The 15,247-nt window shown below is 52.0% G+C and overlaps 3 protein-coding genes across 4 annotated transcripts; all 3 read right to left on the bottom strand.

The window, feature by feature from the left end:
* Positions 1–30: 30 nt before the first annotated feature.
* Positions 31–10,547, bottom strand: LOC113506597 (calpain-11-like). Of its 2 annotated transcripts, XM_026889432.1 has the most exons (12): positions 9,894–10,547; positions 8,957–9,070; positions 7,081–7,126; positions 6,851–7,001; positions 6,046–6,189; positions 5,514–5,593; positions 5,295–5,429; positions 3,620–3,757; positions 3,149–3,556; positions 989–1,962; positions 845–900; positions 31–777 (listed from the first exon to the last, which is right to left on the bottom strand). In XM_026889432.1, exons 2-12 carry the CDS (start codon positions 9,012–9,014, stop codon positions 751–753), a joined length of 2,217 nt encoding a protein of 738 aa, XP_026745233.1. In that variant the 5' UTR covers positions 9,015–9,070; positions 9,894–10,547; the 3' UTR covers positions 31–750. The 2 variants fall into 2 exon arrangements, with proteins under 2 accessions (XP_026745233.1, XP_026745234.1); XM_026889433.1 differs by lacking the exon at positions 6,046–6,189 and having other exon boundaries at positions 5,295–5,593.
* Positions 10,548–11,381: 834 nt separating this feature from the next.
* Positions 11,382–12,440, bottom strand: LOC113506596 (the record flags this gene model as incomplete). Its single annotated transcript, XM_026889431.1, has 4 exons — positions 11,382–11,843; positions 12,006–12,097; positions 12,160–12,265; positions 12,343–12,440. Coding segments are annotated over 4 exons (339 nt in total), but the record flags the coding sequence as incomplete, so codon positions are not given.
* Positions 12,425–15,241, bottom strand: LOC113506599 (ring canal kelch homolog). Its single transcript, XM_026889436.1, has 6 exons — positions 14,406–15,241; positions 14,236–14,319; positions 13,864–14,118; positions 13,193–13,782; positions 12,920–13,102; positions 12,425–12,846 (listed from the first exon to the last, which is right to left on the bottom strand). Exons 1-6 carry the CDS (start codon positions 14,706–14,708, stop codon positions 12,462–12,464), a joined length of 1,800 nt encoding a protein of 599 aa, XP_026745237.1. The 5' UTR covers positions 14,709–15,241; the 3' UTR covers positions 12,425–12,461.
* Between the last annotated feature and the right edge of the window lie 6 nt (positions 15,242–15,247).

Raw genomic sequence — 15,247 nt, 5'->3', positions numbered from 1 at the left:
GTGGAATCATGCAAAATCAAAGAAACCATATCAAGTAATACTTTTATTTCTGCTAAATTAAACGCGTGACGGGACTTCAAACAATTAAATCAACAAAAGCAGCGTTTCAATAATATATTTGATAATATATTTTGATAATAAGTGAAAGGTGTATTGATGACTAAGAAGATGTAAAGCAGATTGCTGGAGCCCCGCCGCACTCGAGCGAGCGATCTCGCGCTCGTAACAACATAGCACCGTTCTGCGCGAGGGACAGCGCTGACTACTTAACAATATCACAATGTGAGCTCGGCTTTGTACTGTGCAGCTCGTTTGGATCGGATTCTCTTTGGTCAGTGTACTCACGTCAAACAGAACAACCTCCAACCCCTGTCACTCGCATTCATGACTAAGCAATAACGAGTCTGAAGCTAACTTTCCCAAATCAAACTAACCGGTGTAGGTACTGTTTGAGACAGGCGTTGGACGATCGCGCAAAACTTACGGCGATCTGGTTTGTTCTGAAATCTATCGCTTGTTTACATATACCTACATAATATTATTAAATTCATTTTTAAATTCCTTTGTATCAACTACGACGAAATAAATTATGTCGCTAACATTCATTTATAATAATTTACACCGCTCTAAATATAGAGCGATCACTGAAATAACAAATAAATAACAAAAATATTAAACGACTCTTCTTCTTGGGCGGTAATAATAGCGCTGGGTAGGGCTCGAGGGCGCCGACCGACGCATGCACAAGTGTCAGGAGTAGATGGTCATCAGGATCATCTGCGATAGAACAATATCGATACAGTAAAGCGAAAAGCAGTCGGAGGGGGGAGGGGGGGACACGTACCTCCTCCAGGGAGAGAGGGTTGGACTTGATCTTGTTGTCCAGGCTGCGGTAACGCTCTGCAACAAGAACAATTGGGGTTATTACAAGAGAGCGGCGAGCGGCGAGCGGAGAGCGGAGAGCGGAGAGTGCGATAGGGACACGCACCGTGCGCCAGGTGCAGGCGCGCCAGCGCCATCACGTAGCCCTCCTCCGAGAGCAACACGCCGCGGGCGAAGCGTAGCACCAGGCACTCCAGCACCTTGTTGGAGGCCGTCACGCCCGCCGCCCACAGCAGGCCGCGCAGCGCGTAGGCCGAGCGCAGCGGCGGCCCGCAGCTCGCCGCGCCCGCGCCGCGCAGGAAGGCGCCGCGCCAGTAGGCCAGCAGCGCCACCAGTGCGGGCACGTCGCGCGCGCGCACGGCGCCCCGCAGCGCGCGGTCGCGCAGCGCCACCAGCGCGCGGCACAGCTCGCGCGACGGCGGCGCGCACAGGCAGTGGCGCCACACGCGGCGCAGCGCGGCCCGCAGCGCGCGCGCGTCCAGCTCGCGCGCGTCCGCCTCGCGCGCCGCCAGCCGCGCCAGCGCCGCGCGCGCCGCCGCCGGCAGCGCCTCGCCGTCGCGCAGCTCGCCCGCCACGTCGCGCACGATCACGTTGTCCTCGTTGACCTCCCACACGTCGCTCTGCTCGTCTGTGAGGATGCGCAGCAGGAAGGCGGCGTCGGTGTGAGCCCGCCTCGTGTGTGGCACCACCAGGTAGCGTCCCGCAGGCAGCGTGAAGAACGTGACGACCTCGCGCGCGCGCGACTCGTGCGTGACGTCGAGCGGCGCGCGGCCCGCGCCCGCCTCGTACACGGCGAAGCCGATGGCGCGCAGCTTGGCGGGCTCGGGCGCGTACTGCTGCGTGACCGACACCACCACGTGGCACTTGGCGGGCAGCTGCACGGCGAACGTGGGGTTGGCGGCGGCGGTGGGCGCGCCGGGCGGGCCTCCCGCGTTGTACCCGCGGCGCCAGCGCCGGCGCGCCAGCACGGCCCGCCACGGCCGCCGCGTCTGCAGCGCCGGCTCCAGCAGCCAGTCGTCCGGCCCCACGTGCACCAGCTCCAGCTCGCTGAACGACTGCACGAAGTCATTGAATGACATCCTATAAACAATTATATATTTTATGAAACGCCAATATTTAACACGAAAAATGTATTAATTTTTTATCATATACAATCTCAAACCACATCATGTACCACTATTATTGATTTAAAATATTGCTTAACCAATCAATAACTGTAACATGGGAATGATAACAGATCAGTTTTGTAAATTTAAAAAAAAAACACTTCGATTTCGATCGGCTACCAACTACAAGTTGAATCTGGGGGCACGGTAGTGCCCCCGCCAAGACGAGCCCAGCAAAGCGCACGGGCACTACCTACCTTTTCTCGAAGCGCTTCGTCGTTTTTTTGAACCCTCATAACTTAGGTTTGGATTATGCTAGATCAACAAAATTTTCGGGATAAATTGTCAATAGCAGACTTATTGAACATATCAAGTTTTAATTACATTAGCTTTTATACTTCAGATTTTATTTATATCTAAAAAACGCTGATTTCGTCACTGACTCACTGATGATCATCAAAATCCTTAGGGTATTTCCTAATGTCCTAGAAAGCTGAAATTTTGAATGTGAGCTAGTATTAGCACAAAAACAACAACAAAATTATAAAACTTGTAACTTTCATCCCCCAACCCCTTAAACTCCTAGGATGAGAGTTTGTATGAGACCTGTAACTTTCAATGTAATTTTCAATTTTGACGCTAGAGGCGTAATCTAATCTAAAACTTGATGCCCCCAGATATATATATGAATAGGTACTCCTTGTTATAAAAAAAAATGTTACAAACAACTGACAAAAAGAAATGAAATCCCACCAAAAACATTTTCATGTAAAATGTTGCCAAGATGAGCTCATATGATTCGCACTGTCAAAAAGTTATCAAATCTCATGTAGAGCCGAGCTTCTAACACTACACGCCCTAACTCTACAAGGCCTAACTTCACAAACTCTACACCTTAGTCAAAATATGTGGCTTGGCCGTTCGTTACTACAAGAACTGTATAACACAAAAGTAATGAACAGTGAATTAATTTTTCACCTTACGCCGATGTGAATGTAGCGAAATGGATTGACTAAGGTGTAGAGTTTGTGAAGTTAGGCCTTGTAGAGTTAGGGCGTGTAGTGTTAGAAGCTTGGCTCTACATGAGAGATTATAACTTTCTGACAGTGCGAGTCATATGAGCTCATCTTGGCAATATTTTTGGTGGAATGTGTTATTACCAAAAGTCCCCGGGGTGCGCCGCGCTGGCAGCGAGCAGGTCGCGGTCGGGCGGCGCCAGCGCGCGCCACTCGGCGCTGGCGGGCGACCAGGCGCCGGCCCAGGCCCCGCCGGCGGGGGCGCGCAGGCGCACGAGCGCGGCGTCGGGCGCGCCCCCCGCGCCCTCCGCGCCCCGCACGCGCGCCAGCCCCGCCACGCAGTAGGGCGCGCCGGGGCGCAGGGGGGCGCGCGCGCGCTTGCCGGCGCTGGCCACCAGCAGCGTGGAGCGCGGCACCCCGGAGTTGAGCACCTGGTAGGTGAGCGCACGCGGCTGCGCCCGCAGCGAGAAGCTCTGCACCACGCCGCCCGACAGGTCCTGCAGCGCGCGCGCCACGCTGCCGCCGCGCAGCGCGCCGTACGACCCGTACAGCCTGCACAAGTGCCAGGGTCAGCCGCCGCCCGCCGCGGCAGGCCTGCCAGCAGCCGACACTCACTTGGCGTAGGCCTTCTCCAGCAGCGGCAGCGTGTAGTCGTGGTTTGCGGCGTGCGCGCCCAGCAGGCAGCCGCCGCGCTCGGGCAGGCGGTCGTCCACGCGCACCTCGCGCCAGGTACCGAACACCCAGAAGTGGAACCTGCGCATACAGTAAACATTTATTAATAATACAACTCTACAGAAATTTTAAATCATAATATTACTAGCGACCCGCCCCGGCTTCGCACGGGAGCAGTGCTAATATACGCCAAAGAATTTCTCTTACGTTCTTTATTTTCAAAGATTCTAGTGGTCAAGGGGAAATAGGGACAGAAAAAGCGTTCTGTTTTATAATATAAAGTGATAGAAGAATAAATACCACAATCACACACGCAATATTTTTGGTGGAATGTGATGTCAGTGTGTGTGTGAGAACACATTACAAAAGAGATATATTTTATTGCACGGGTGGCCGAGTGGTTGAGTTCATCACGCCACACGCCACTGTGAGCGTCATGTCGCGGGTTCGACCCCACGTAGAACAAGCATTTCTGTTATCCACGAATGTTTGTTCTGAGTTAGGGTGTCTTTGTGAAAAAAAACAAGCTATTTTAAATAATCCAAACTAAAAAGTAGAAAATAAATAATAGTTTAAAAAAACTTAGAAACACGCTTTTTATAGAAAACCGAACTAAAAAATAGAAAATAAATTTAAATTAATTTAAATTGCTTTCAGTGCTTTTTAAGATATTATCGAAATGATAATCACTCTACTCATATCTGTCAATAAAATATCTATAACCATTGACACCATGCACCCCACGCTTTCTTTAATTTTTTTTTTATTCACACTATTATCTATACTAATATATAAAGCTGAAGAGTTTGTTTGTTTGTTTGTTTGAACGCGCTAATCTCAGGAACTACTGGTCCAAATTGAAAAAATATTTTTGTGTTGGATAGACTATTCATCGAGGAAGGCTTTAGGCTATAAACCATCACGCTGCGACTAATAGGAGCGAAAATACAATGGAAAATGTGAAAAAACAGGGCACGGATAAATCATAACTTATATCTTCTACCCACGGGGACGAAGTCGCGGGCAACAGCTAGTTAATTTATATTCATTGACATTTTTAATACTATTTTCTTAATTTAAATTCATTTAAATTTATTTTCTATTTTTTAGTTCGGTTTTCTATAAAAAGCGTGTGTGTAGTTTTTTTAAACTATTATTTTTTATTAAAAGGTTAGTATAAAACAGGTCTGAAGCACCAGTAAAAATAAAAAGCGTCATCATACTTTACGGTAATAACAAGTACTGATAAGAAAACGACAAACTGCTAACTGCCACAAAAGTATATCTGTGGGTAACCACGGCGTTTTCCTAGATCAGCTTTAAATTGCGAATGTTTCTGAAATGTATGAGTGTAGGTGTAGTCAGTAGTGATTGTGTAAGGTTGTGTGGCACCGGCCGGCGCCGCGGCGCCCGCGGCCACGCTCTCACAATGAGCGCGCGACAATACGCGGCGGCAATGCATTGTGCACCGCGCGCCGGCTCGCTAGCGGCGACAGCTAATGTTACACATTTGTCAATGTAATCAAGTAACTGATATGAATGAAATATGCCGACAATTTCATGAGACAGCTGTGTGTGCGAACAGATAAACAACGCTCCATGTAACTGTGAGGTGTACCTGAAGGCGCCGCAGTAGTGGTCGCGGAAGCCCTGCGGCGGCGCGGCGCGGTCCAGCAGGCGCGGCGTGGGCGCCAGCGCGGCAGCCGCCGCCCGCAGCCGCGCGCAGCCCAGCGGGCCCAGCTCCGCCGACCACCTGCGGACACGCTGCCTATTACTCTTGTGTCCCGGTGGAGTGCATGACATGCACGTGGTGACTACAGCGTGGCGTGGAACACACCTGACGACGTCGTGCGGCGAGGGCGCGGCCTCGCCCTCCGCCAGCTCGTCGCCGCGGAACCGCGGACACGCGCTCAGCTCCTGCCGACAAATTGCATTGTTTTTTCAGGAGGGATACGATGCAAACATGCAGGTAGCTCCTGTCTTTATGAAGGGTATTGCGGTAAATGAGTAAACTGTCTTCTACAACTGTGACAAGCATTTTTTATTACTTTCCTAAATAATGACCTAAGTATTTGTGTAAAAGACAAGATTCCAACAGTTGCCACTCAAGACTATTTCCAATGTGGATTTGGTATCGTAAGAAGAGCGAGCCCTACATCAGGAGAGTCCACGTACACATAAAAAAAATTAAGCTCTTCTTTTAACATTTATGCATTTGTCCAAGTCGAGTAAAGATAGATTGTACGTAGATTGTGCCACAACTAACAAGAATATTTCCTTCCTTGAAATACCTAGTACTCTTTGTACTAATAGTAATATTGACAAATGGCAGTCGTAGGTGAGCGACCGCGGCTGCCGTTGCCTTCAACCTTGGTTGATCTCGGCGACTTCGCGGATGGTCTAGCACAAGTACCGCTCGTCCGGGCCAGAGGAACTGCAGCGCGCGTTGATGTCTTTCTCATGATGACGTAAGCTTCAGTGACCTCCACCCAGCCGCGCGCGCCTGCCAACAGCTTTACAAACATTCATGTTTGCCTGGCGCGGGCTTGATGGCCGCAGATCTTATGAAACATGCTGTATGTAGGTAATATTTATTTATTGGAAGTGTTGTGAGCGGCGGCGAGCGCCATGACCGCAAGTAGTCCAGTGCGAGGGGGGCGCGGGGAGCGCGGGCCGGAAGCGGGTCCCGTTGCGACCTACACACGCATGAGCGCCGCGCACCGCGTACCGCGCATTATGATACTCATTCAAATATCACCGGTTTAAAGGGAAATATTGTCTTCCGGATCCTTTTCCAGTTTCTTTTCATTCCACCATACCGACTATACGAATAGTTTAAAAAAATCGCCATGCGAACATTGAACGCAGACGTAGAAAGAACCTTGTGTCTGGTAAAAATAACACCTTACTGTGCTGTTATGCAATATGTTCTTCATTAGTTTGAAGATTCATGTTGTGAGCATACTACCACAATCTGATAATCTGTTAAGGTGGCTGTCAAAATGGCGTTGCTTCCGAGTGGCGCCTGCGTGAGAAAATAATCAGCGGAAAACAATTTCTATCCCCTCTCCAAAAAAAACCCAGTTCGAGATGTTAAATTGTACAAATGAGGTTAAGGATACAGAGAGGAAGAGAATGCGCGGGAGAGCTGGATGTGGTTGTGTGGGCACTCACGTGAGGGCGGCGCCAGCGCACTGCAGTGAGGCGCGCGTCGCCCAGCGAGCGCCGCGACGCCGGGAACTCATCGTCCTCGAAGAGCGCGCCCCCGGCTGCGCCCCCGCTGGGGCAGCCGCCGCTGGACGCCTGCGAGCCGCCGCCGCCGCACCTGCGCACACTCCCTCGTCACTACCTGCACCCTACGCGCACTACCTACACTTATGCCGCGCCCTCCCCCCAGAACTCACCTGGACAGCGAGGAGTGCAGCTCGTCGCGCACTGCGCCCACGCCATCTGCACAAGAAGCACACTCGACTGTTAATGTACTCGTGGTAAACATCATAAAACGTTCCATACATATCCTTCTTTCTGTCCGTTTTAAGTTGACCTTGTTGACAAGTTAACAAGTTATCTATTACATCGTGAAGAGATCTTATGTTACGGTTTCTATTTAAATGGAAATCGATTTTAAACTGAAACATATTTCAAATTAAATTAACGAAATAATGTTAGTTTTATCATACTGCAGTTAGTTTTTGGCGTGTTTTTCTGTCTCCGGTTCAGTTGTCTTGTTACCAGATCATTATATAGTAGATATTTCCTTCGCGCCAGTTTTCAGGTCTTACGGTAAAGTTCAATATTCAAATTTAAGTATTTACTTGCACATAATACTACGTAAGCCACTGAATTCAAGTTTTTTAAAGTTTCTGTTGGTTGACGTAGATCCTTAAAAAAGGAATCTCGGTGTGTTTTTTAGTTTAAAATAAAACAAACACTGTCTAAATAGATCGTAAGAGCGCAGGATTGTAGGTAGTTTTTGTATGAATGTTGTGTGCGTTTTATAAATAATATCCCGATTCTGTGTTTCAGAAGGCTTGTCAAACGTGGGTTCTGAGCCAGATCTTCCTCCGATAGTGTTAATTGCCAACCCATCGGGCAGGTTTCGGGCGGGGCACTGAGAGTGCACCTACCCGGGCTCCAATTCGCGATTTACAATTGCAGATGCATGAATGGAATTTGAATTAAAATGACTGCATTCGTATTTTCGAAAGCGTTTTGCCAACACAAAAGTTAATAGCGGAACTGGGACCCTGAGTCGGCAGTAACGTTGTGCAATATAATAAGTCCAGACTGCTGGCTGTTGTCAAGACGAAGATATTTTGTATTTATATTTTATAGGTCACTTTTTTAAAGCATTGTCAGACATGACATCTGTCACAAAGGTCAATTTACAGCGGACAGAGTATGGCGTACTTGTAGGAGCCTACTACGCAGCTCCGGTGAGAACTGCTGGATCTACGCTGATGTGCCTGACATACGTCACGTGTACGGTGCACGTATTATGTAACTCAATACAATTTACTTGCAAGTATAATCTTGTGACGGCGTGACGGCGCACTACTCTCAGTAGTGTTAATTCTATGCTCGACTAAGGAAGGTAGGCACCTACTTACATCTATACTCTATACTAATATATAAAGCTGAAGAGTTTGTTTGTTTGTATGAACGCGCTAATCTCAGGAACTACAGCGTAAATTGAAAAAAAAAATTGTGTTCAATAGTTTTAGGCTATACACGAGTACCATCAGGCTGCGACTAATAGGAGCGAAGGTACAATGGATAATGTGGAAAAAACAGGCAAAATTATTCATGTTCGAGGGCTTCCGTTCAAAAATTCCTATCTTATACATATATCCTAACCACGCGGACGAATTCGCGGGCAACAGCTAGTTAAAAATAAGTCTGAGTGTATATTTCCAGCGCTTCGAAAGAGCCCATATTCACATGTGATTTCATATACCTAGTGAGTATTGTAAGTAAGTAGGTAATGAGGCTTTAAATGGTTGTGTGTGAGGGCCACCGCGACACAACGGTACGACGCGCCGCGGACGCGAGGGAATGCGCGCGCGCCGCGCGCCGCCCGACGCCACTGCGTACATGTTCCGTCTTTGGCGATACTTATAAAGTTCATTTTGCTCTACTCTAGGGACCGTCACGCGTGCAGAGTTTTGTCTTAAATTAACTTCCGACTTTTATGTTTGTATTGTTATGTTTTTGAGTTCTGTACTTATCGAAATCAGGGCGCGCAGGTAGTGCGTGTGTACAGTAGGAGAAGGAACTGACTTGGGTGCGCGTGCAGCGGTGGCGGCGGCGGGCTGCGCGTGCGCATGAACTTCCGCATGGCGGGGCCCGCGCTCGCGCGCCCGCCCTCCTTCTGGCCTTACTGCTTGAGGAGATCTGTACACGGACCACGTTTGTCAAAGAAAACTGCAAGTTTAACGTGATTGTTAAAAAAAAAGTCTTAAGTACCAATTTTTGGTGACTATTCAAATATGTAGTATGAATCTTGAATGATTCATCTCTGGCTCACTTTACAGCAAATAACTACAAGAACATAATTCCGCGTGCACTTACAACTAGTGAACCTACAATAGCACCAAGTATCTATCGGGGCCCCGATTCTGCTATTTATAATAGCCGATGAATTAATGGCAATCGGATTAAATTTGAAATTATTTATTTATAAGTTTTAAGCCAATTTTCATTAATTCATCAGCCATTGAGGTATTTTAAGACTGCATTAGTGAAATATGAATAGCGAGGAACGTGCTATTTTTATTATTATGAATTCGTGGCTGCTGAGCAAAAATGTCTTGAATGATACCTATTCTGCGAAAATTGGCTTTAATATCAGATTATATATAGAATTTAATCTTCAGAGGAATATAACTCTAAAAGCATACGAAAAGAATCTGGAATATTTAATGATTGGCAACATGTTATGCATATAATCTGGCAGCACCGGTAGGTGATGCAGGACGGAGGTGACGAGCGCTGGCCGACACCAAGCATGGCTAACGACATTAAGTCAAATCATGATCTTTACCAAGTCTCATCCTAACTAGGGTCGCGATACCAACTTGCATGTATCGCACCGGAACCAACACACTCGTCGATATTTTTACAATAGTTTTCGTGAGGTGGATTCATAATTATTTGATACAACAGTTTACTCACGCGTGTCACACGAAATATAATTATAAAAAAAATAGGTACCTACTTATAAATTGATTGACTTTTGGTGCAGAGAAAGGTTTCGAATCGATTGTCGACATGAAAATAAATAAGTTAGGCTGTGGTAACTTCCCCGCACTTCAACCTGACCTATGCACAAGTCACTGACACACGAACTAAACACTTGTAAAACTTCTTATTGTTCCTTATTGGAATTATATGATAGTAAGTAGTTGAGAGATGTTGATGAAGATCGGTAGTTTTTATTTCTATGAAAATGAATTCGCTAAGTAGGCCCCACCGGGGGTCATGAAGTGGTTTCGACAATAACATGTACTTTCATAGTGCTAAACGTGCCACCTACTTGTAGCGGGTTCGCATAGTGTTAGCACAGCACTAACATGGTTACATGGACGTCTGGCGACCGCTATGTCGCGTCCTGCAGCGGTGAAGAGCGACGGGCGCCTGGACGACGATCATATTGTAGCGCCACTAACATGACTGTAATATAGATACTCACTATTTGTAACGTTTAGCACGGTAACGGGTACGTACAGAATAGTGCACCTAACGGCAGATAGGCAGTGAGCAACGTTCGAGGAGGAGTGACACCTACTGTGAGGCTGTGGGTGTCGGGTGGTCCGGAGCGGGGCAGGCGGGCCGCGGCCGCGAGGCCTGTGCGCAGGCGCGGAGCGGGCGGGCGCGGACAGCGTGCGGCGCGCGCGGCGGTCGGGCGCACACTGCCTGCCGCGCCCCCGCGCCCCGCGCCGCGCCCCCGCGCCCCCGCCGCTTTGCGGGCTCTACTTGCTGACTGCACTGATATCGTTGTGTCCACCTGTTATGTGGTGAGACTCATCTTCTTTTCGATACCACGGTACATTAACATAGCAATCACCTGCACATTAAATGCGCAATAATATCATCGTTGGCCTAGCCACTTTTTGAGCCAAGGCCTTACTGAATTGATTTTAATGATACACAATTGCATACACTAAGTAATTAGCTATAAAATAACATAGAAAAGGAACCCTATTACTAAGGGTCCGCCATGTGTCCGGCCTCCTGTCACCGGACTGTATCTAAGAAATCGTGTTGGCTAGACAACCGTGAATCAACAATCTTTCACCGTGTGGTGCATTTATATTGCCGCTGTAACTACAAGTAACAACGATAAGCAACGGTTGGTATGGTCTTAATTTAACGGTTGGTATACTCTAATGGGCGAACTTCCTTTTTGCAAATTCGTGTATCTGTGTAATTCTTACGGAACCCTCAGTACCGCGAGTCTGGCTCGTACTTGAAGGGGTTTTTTACTTTTGATTCTTTCAATAGTGAGGCATTTTGAAAAAACAATATGAGAACATGACCAACTCCTAATGTCCACAATGTCACACTCGTCTCCCCGCTCTCGGGGTACGGCCAGTCAGAAGCGCTACCTAGTTCAACTTGGCTCTCGAGATTCGCCTCGATCTCGCGTCCCTTTTGAAAATCATATTACGACAGGTTATGAAATAATAAAAAAAACGGGTAATCATAGGTTTAACAAAAAAATATATTTGCCTTCGGTACCCTAGACCAAGACTTGTCCTTCTGTTACCAGGCTGATCCGTGCCAGTACCTCATGAATCAGTTGAGATATTATGTATTTCTGTAGCCACTATATAAATTAAAATTGAAATCAAACCACCAGTTGGATGATTTCTTTATCTTTTGTTCGGCACCGTCAGTGTTGCCAGCAGTCCGTAGTCACAGGTTACATGATTACATCACACTGAGGCCAGCTCGTGAAAAACTACAATAATAATAAAATGAAATGAAAGATAAATTTATTTTTATTTAACTTAAATTCCTATAGCTAGGTACATCGAATGACGAAAACTATCTACAGAGGTAACCAGTCTATCAATAGAAAAATAACGTGAGTGATATAGACTAATATAGAGATTCGGGCGCTCAGTCGTCCTCGCCGCTGGAGTCGGGGCTGGAGGAGGGCGCGGGGGCGCGCGGGGGCGCGGCCAGCGCGTGGTACGAGCACGAGGGCGGCGGCCGCAGCAGCAACACGCACGGGGCCCGCGCCGCGTCGATAGCCGCGCACGAGGCCGAGAGGGCGCGCGCCGCGCCGCGCCCCCGCCCGCGCGCCCCCGCGCCCCCGCCCGCGCCGCGCCGCGAGTTGAACTCCAGCGTCTGCGAGGCGCGCGCGTGGCGCCGGCAGCCGCGCCACCACCAGTGCGCGCCCCCCGCCTCGCCCTCCTGCACACACAGGCGTCAGCGCGGGCCCGCCGCGCCCGGGCCGCGCGCCGCCCGCTACCCACCTGCTCGCTGTCCTGGCGCTGCACGTACAGCGGCCGCCAGCGCGGGGGCGCGCCCGTCTCCACGCCGGCCACCGTGTCGTTGTCGTACACGCTTACATTCGCATACCTAAAAAGGACACAAATATTAGGAAGGAAATTTCTTTTAGCAGCTACTTAAACGCCAACCAGAAGGTCGGTACGTACCCGGGCTCGGGGCGCAGTAGAAGTCGCAGCGCGTGGGGCGCGCGCTGGGCGCGGTGCGCCAGAGGGGGCGCGGGCGGCGGGGGGCGCGGCGGGGTGCGCGGGGCCCCCGCCGCGCGGCATCACGCGCCCCCCGCGCGCTCCACTACGCACACGCCGGCGTACGAGCGGCCCACGGCCATGCTCGCCGGCAGCAGCGTCCACGTGTCCGTGGCCGGGTCGAACACCTCGACGGTGTTGAGGTTAGCGGCGCCGTCGTCGCCGCCCACCACGTACAGGCGGCCGTGGTGAGCGGCCACGGCGGCGTTCCGGCGCGCAGTATGCATGGGCGGCGCCGCGCCCCAGCCGCCGCCCGCGCCCGCCCAGCGCTCCACCGAGCGCCTGACGGCGGGCCCGTCGTGTCCGCCCACCGCGTACAGCGCGCCCTCCACCACGCCCACGCCGCAGCCCGACCGCCGCGCGCCCATCTCCTCCACGCTCTCCCACGCGTCCGCCGCGGGGTCGTACCTGCACACAGCTCGCAGCATGAGGCCGCCTCGCTCCTGCTCCCCGCTCCCCGGCCCCCGGCCGTACCCCTCACCTCTCCACGGTGTGCAAGCACTGGCGCGAGGCGCCGTCATAGCCGCCCACGGCGTAAAGCTTGCCGTCCAGCACGGCCACGCCCACGGACGAGCGGCGAGTGGACATGCTGGCCACCGGCCGCCACGTGCCCTCGCGAGTGTCCAGCGCCTCCGCAGAGCTCAGCCCCGTCGCACCATCGAACCTGAAAATGAAATACGGTGAAAAAGATCTCGTACAAACTCGATCAAGGAACCAAGTCAGCAGTTATAGAGAGACACTGCAGATAGCTGACCCGCCGACGGCGTAGATGACGTGTCCGATGACGGCGACGCCGAGCGTGGAGCGGCGCGCGCAGAGCGGCGGGCCCGCGGCCCACGAGTCCGTGGCCACGTCGTACACGTCCACACTGCGCACGCGCAACGTGCCGTTGAAGCCCCCCACGGCGTACACCTTGCCCTGCACGACGGCCAGCCCCGCGCGGCAGCGGCGCGACGGCAGCTCCGCCGCCGGCCGCCAGCGAGCCACGTCCGCGTGGTACGCCTCCACGTCGCGGATGGCCTTGGGAGCCTGTCCGCCCACCACCAGCAGCACCTTGGGCGAGCGCGGCGGCTGGCGGGGGCGGGCCCGCGCGCACGCGGCGGCCGCAGCTAGGCGCCGCTCGGGTCGCATGAGGTGGAAGGATAGTGCTTCGATGACCAGGTCCTTGACACGCAGCCCGGCGCTGGCCAGCGGCTCGGCCGCCGCGCGTGCCACCAGCGACTCCTGCGCCAGCAGCGGCAGGCGCACGTGTTCCAACAGGCTGCCCAGGTGCTGCTGTCGTTCCTCGGCATCATGCTGCATCCACCTGATGACCGCGTCCAGGATCACTTCCTCGTTGGGCACCTACAGCCACACAAACTCGTTTCAAATCCGTACAAATGAGTGATGAGCCGCGTCGGTCGTGTGCTGCACCGGGTGACTGACCGTGATGCGGTCGCTGTCGAGCAGTTGCGCCAGCGTGTCGGGCGCCAGCGCCAGGAACTCCTCGGTGTCCAGCACCTCTACGAAGTGGTTCTCGATGAAGCGCGCGGCGCAGAGCCCGAGGTCTGCGCAGGCGTGCAGCTCGGCGAAGGCGCGGATGCCGAGCGCGTTGTCCGGCGACAGCGCGCCCGCCAGGAACACGCAGCACGCCTCGCGCACGCCGCTCACCTGCAGCAGCGACGCCGCCGACAGCAGGCTCTGCCGGCACGCACGCACACACCTTTGTAGCCATGAGGGTTTTCTTTTTTTTCTGTTTGTGTGTTTTTTAGAAATGAGAACAAAAACATAGTGTGGATGGACTAGAGTCTGGGTCACCTGCACGTTGTCCTCGGTGATGTCGAGTGACTCAGGCGTATAGACATATTCTATGATGGTTTCCAGTGCGTGCGGCTCCACGTTCTGTAAGCAAATACAAAAAACAGCGTGAGCCGTGGGCGGCCTAGGGGGCGCGAGGCGGCGGCGACAGCGCGGCCGGAGGAGCGCACCTGGATGGTGATGCTGGGCTGCGTGCGCTCGTCGAACTGTGTGAACATGGCGTGGAAGTAGGGCGAGGCGGCGGCCAGCACGGCGCGGTGCGCGGGCACGGCGGGCGCGGAGGGCGCGTCGGGCGCGGCGCGGGCCGCCAGCGTGACGTCACACAGCGCGGCGCCGCGCCGCAGCCGCGCCAGCGCCGCCAGCAGCCGCGCCGCGTGGCGCGCGCCCGCCGCGCCGCCGTCGCCCAGCGCGCCGCCCGCGCGCCGCTGCGACGACTCGTCCAGCGACGACTGCGACGCGCATCGCACCATCATGCTACATTTATCAGTCGTATATTAGCGTTTAGTTCCTTCAAAAAGTCCATCCATCACTAGACAATATATCTCATGAATAGTGAAAGGGTAAGTGAAAGTGATAGCAATGTAGCTATCACGGTTCAGCTAGAACAAGAAAAGCTATAAATAAAAATCTTGGTTAAACTTCCTCTATCCCTCAAAAAGAGACTCATGGACGTTTGCATTCTCCCGATCCTCACGTATGGCGCACAGACATGGTCTTTGACTTGTCAGCAGAGGTCCGCACTCGAGGTTTGCCAAAGAGGAATGGAACGGAGTCTTCTTAACATTAAACTTATGGACAGAATAAGAAATACTAAGATCCGTGCCACAACCAAACTTTTAGACGTTACTCATAAAGCTGCTACGTTGAAGTGGAATTGGGCTGGTCACGTCTGTCGTATGCCAAACAACCAATGGGCAAAAATTACCACTGAATGGTCCGTGACACAAAACCGACGTCAGCGAGGCAGACCCAGACGGAGATGGCGGGATGACCTGGATTCGTTCTTACCAAA

Source organism: Trichoplusia ni (genome assembly GCF_003590095.1).
Source record: "Trichoplusia ni isolate ovarian cell line Hi5 chromosome 20 unlocalized genomic scaffold, tn1 tig00002185_group19, whole genome shotgun sequence".
In the NCBI taxonomy this organism is placed as follows: Eukaryota; Metazoa; Arthropoda; class Insecta; order Lepidoptera; family Noctuidae; genus Trichoplusia; species Trichoplusia ni.
Note: the sequence above shows the minus strand (reverse complement) of the source record. Positions and strands in the feature narration are given on the sequence as shown.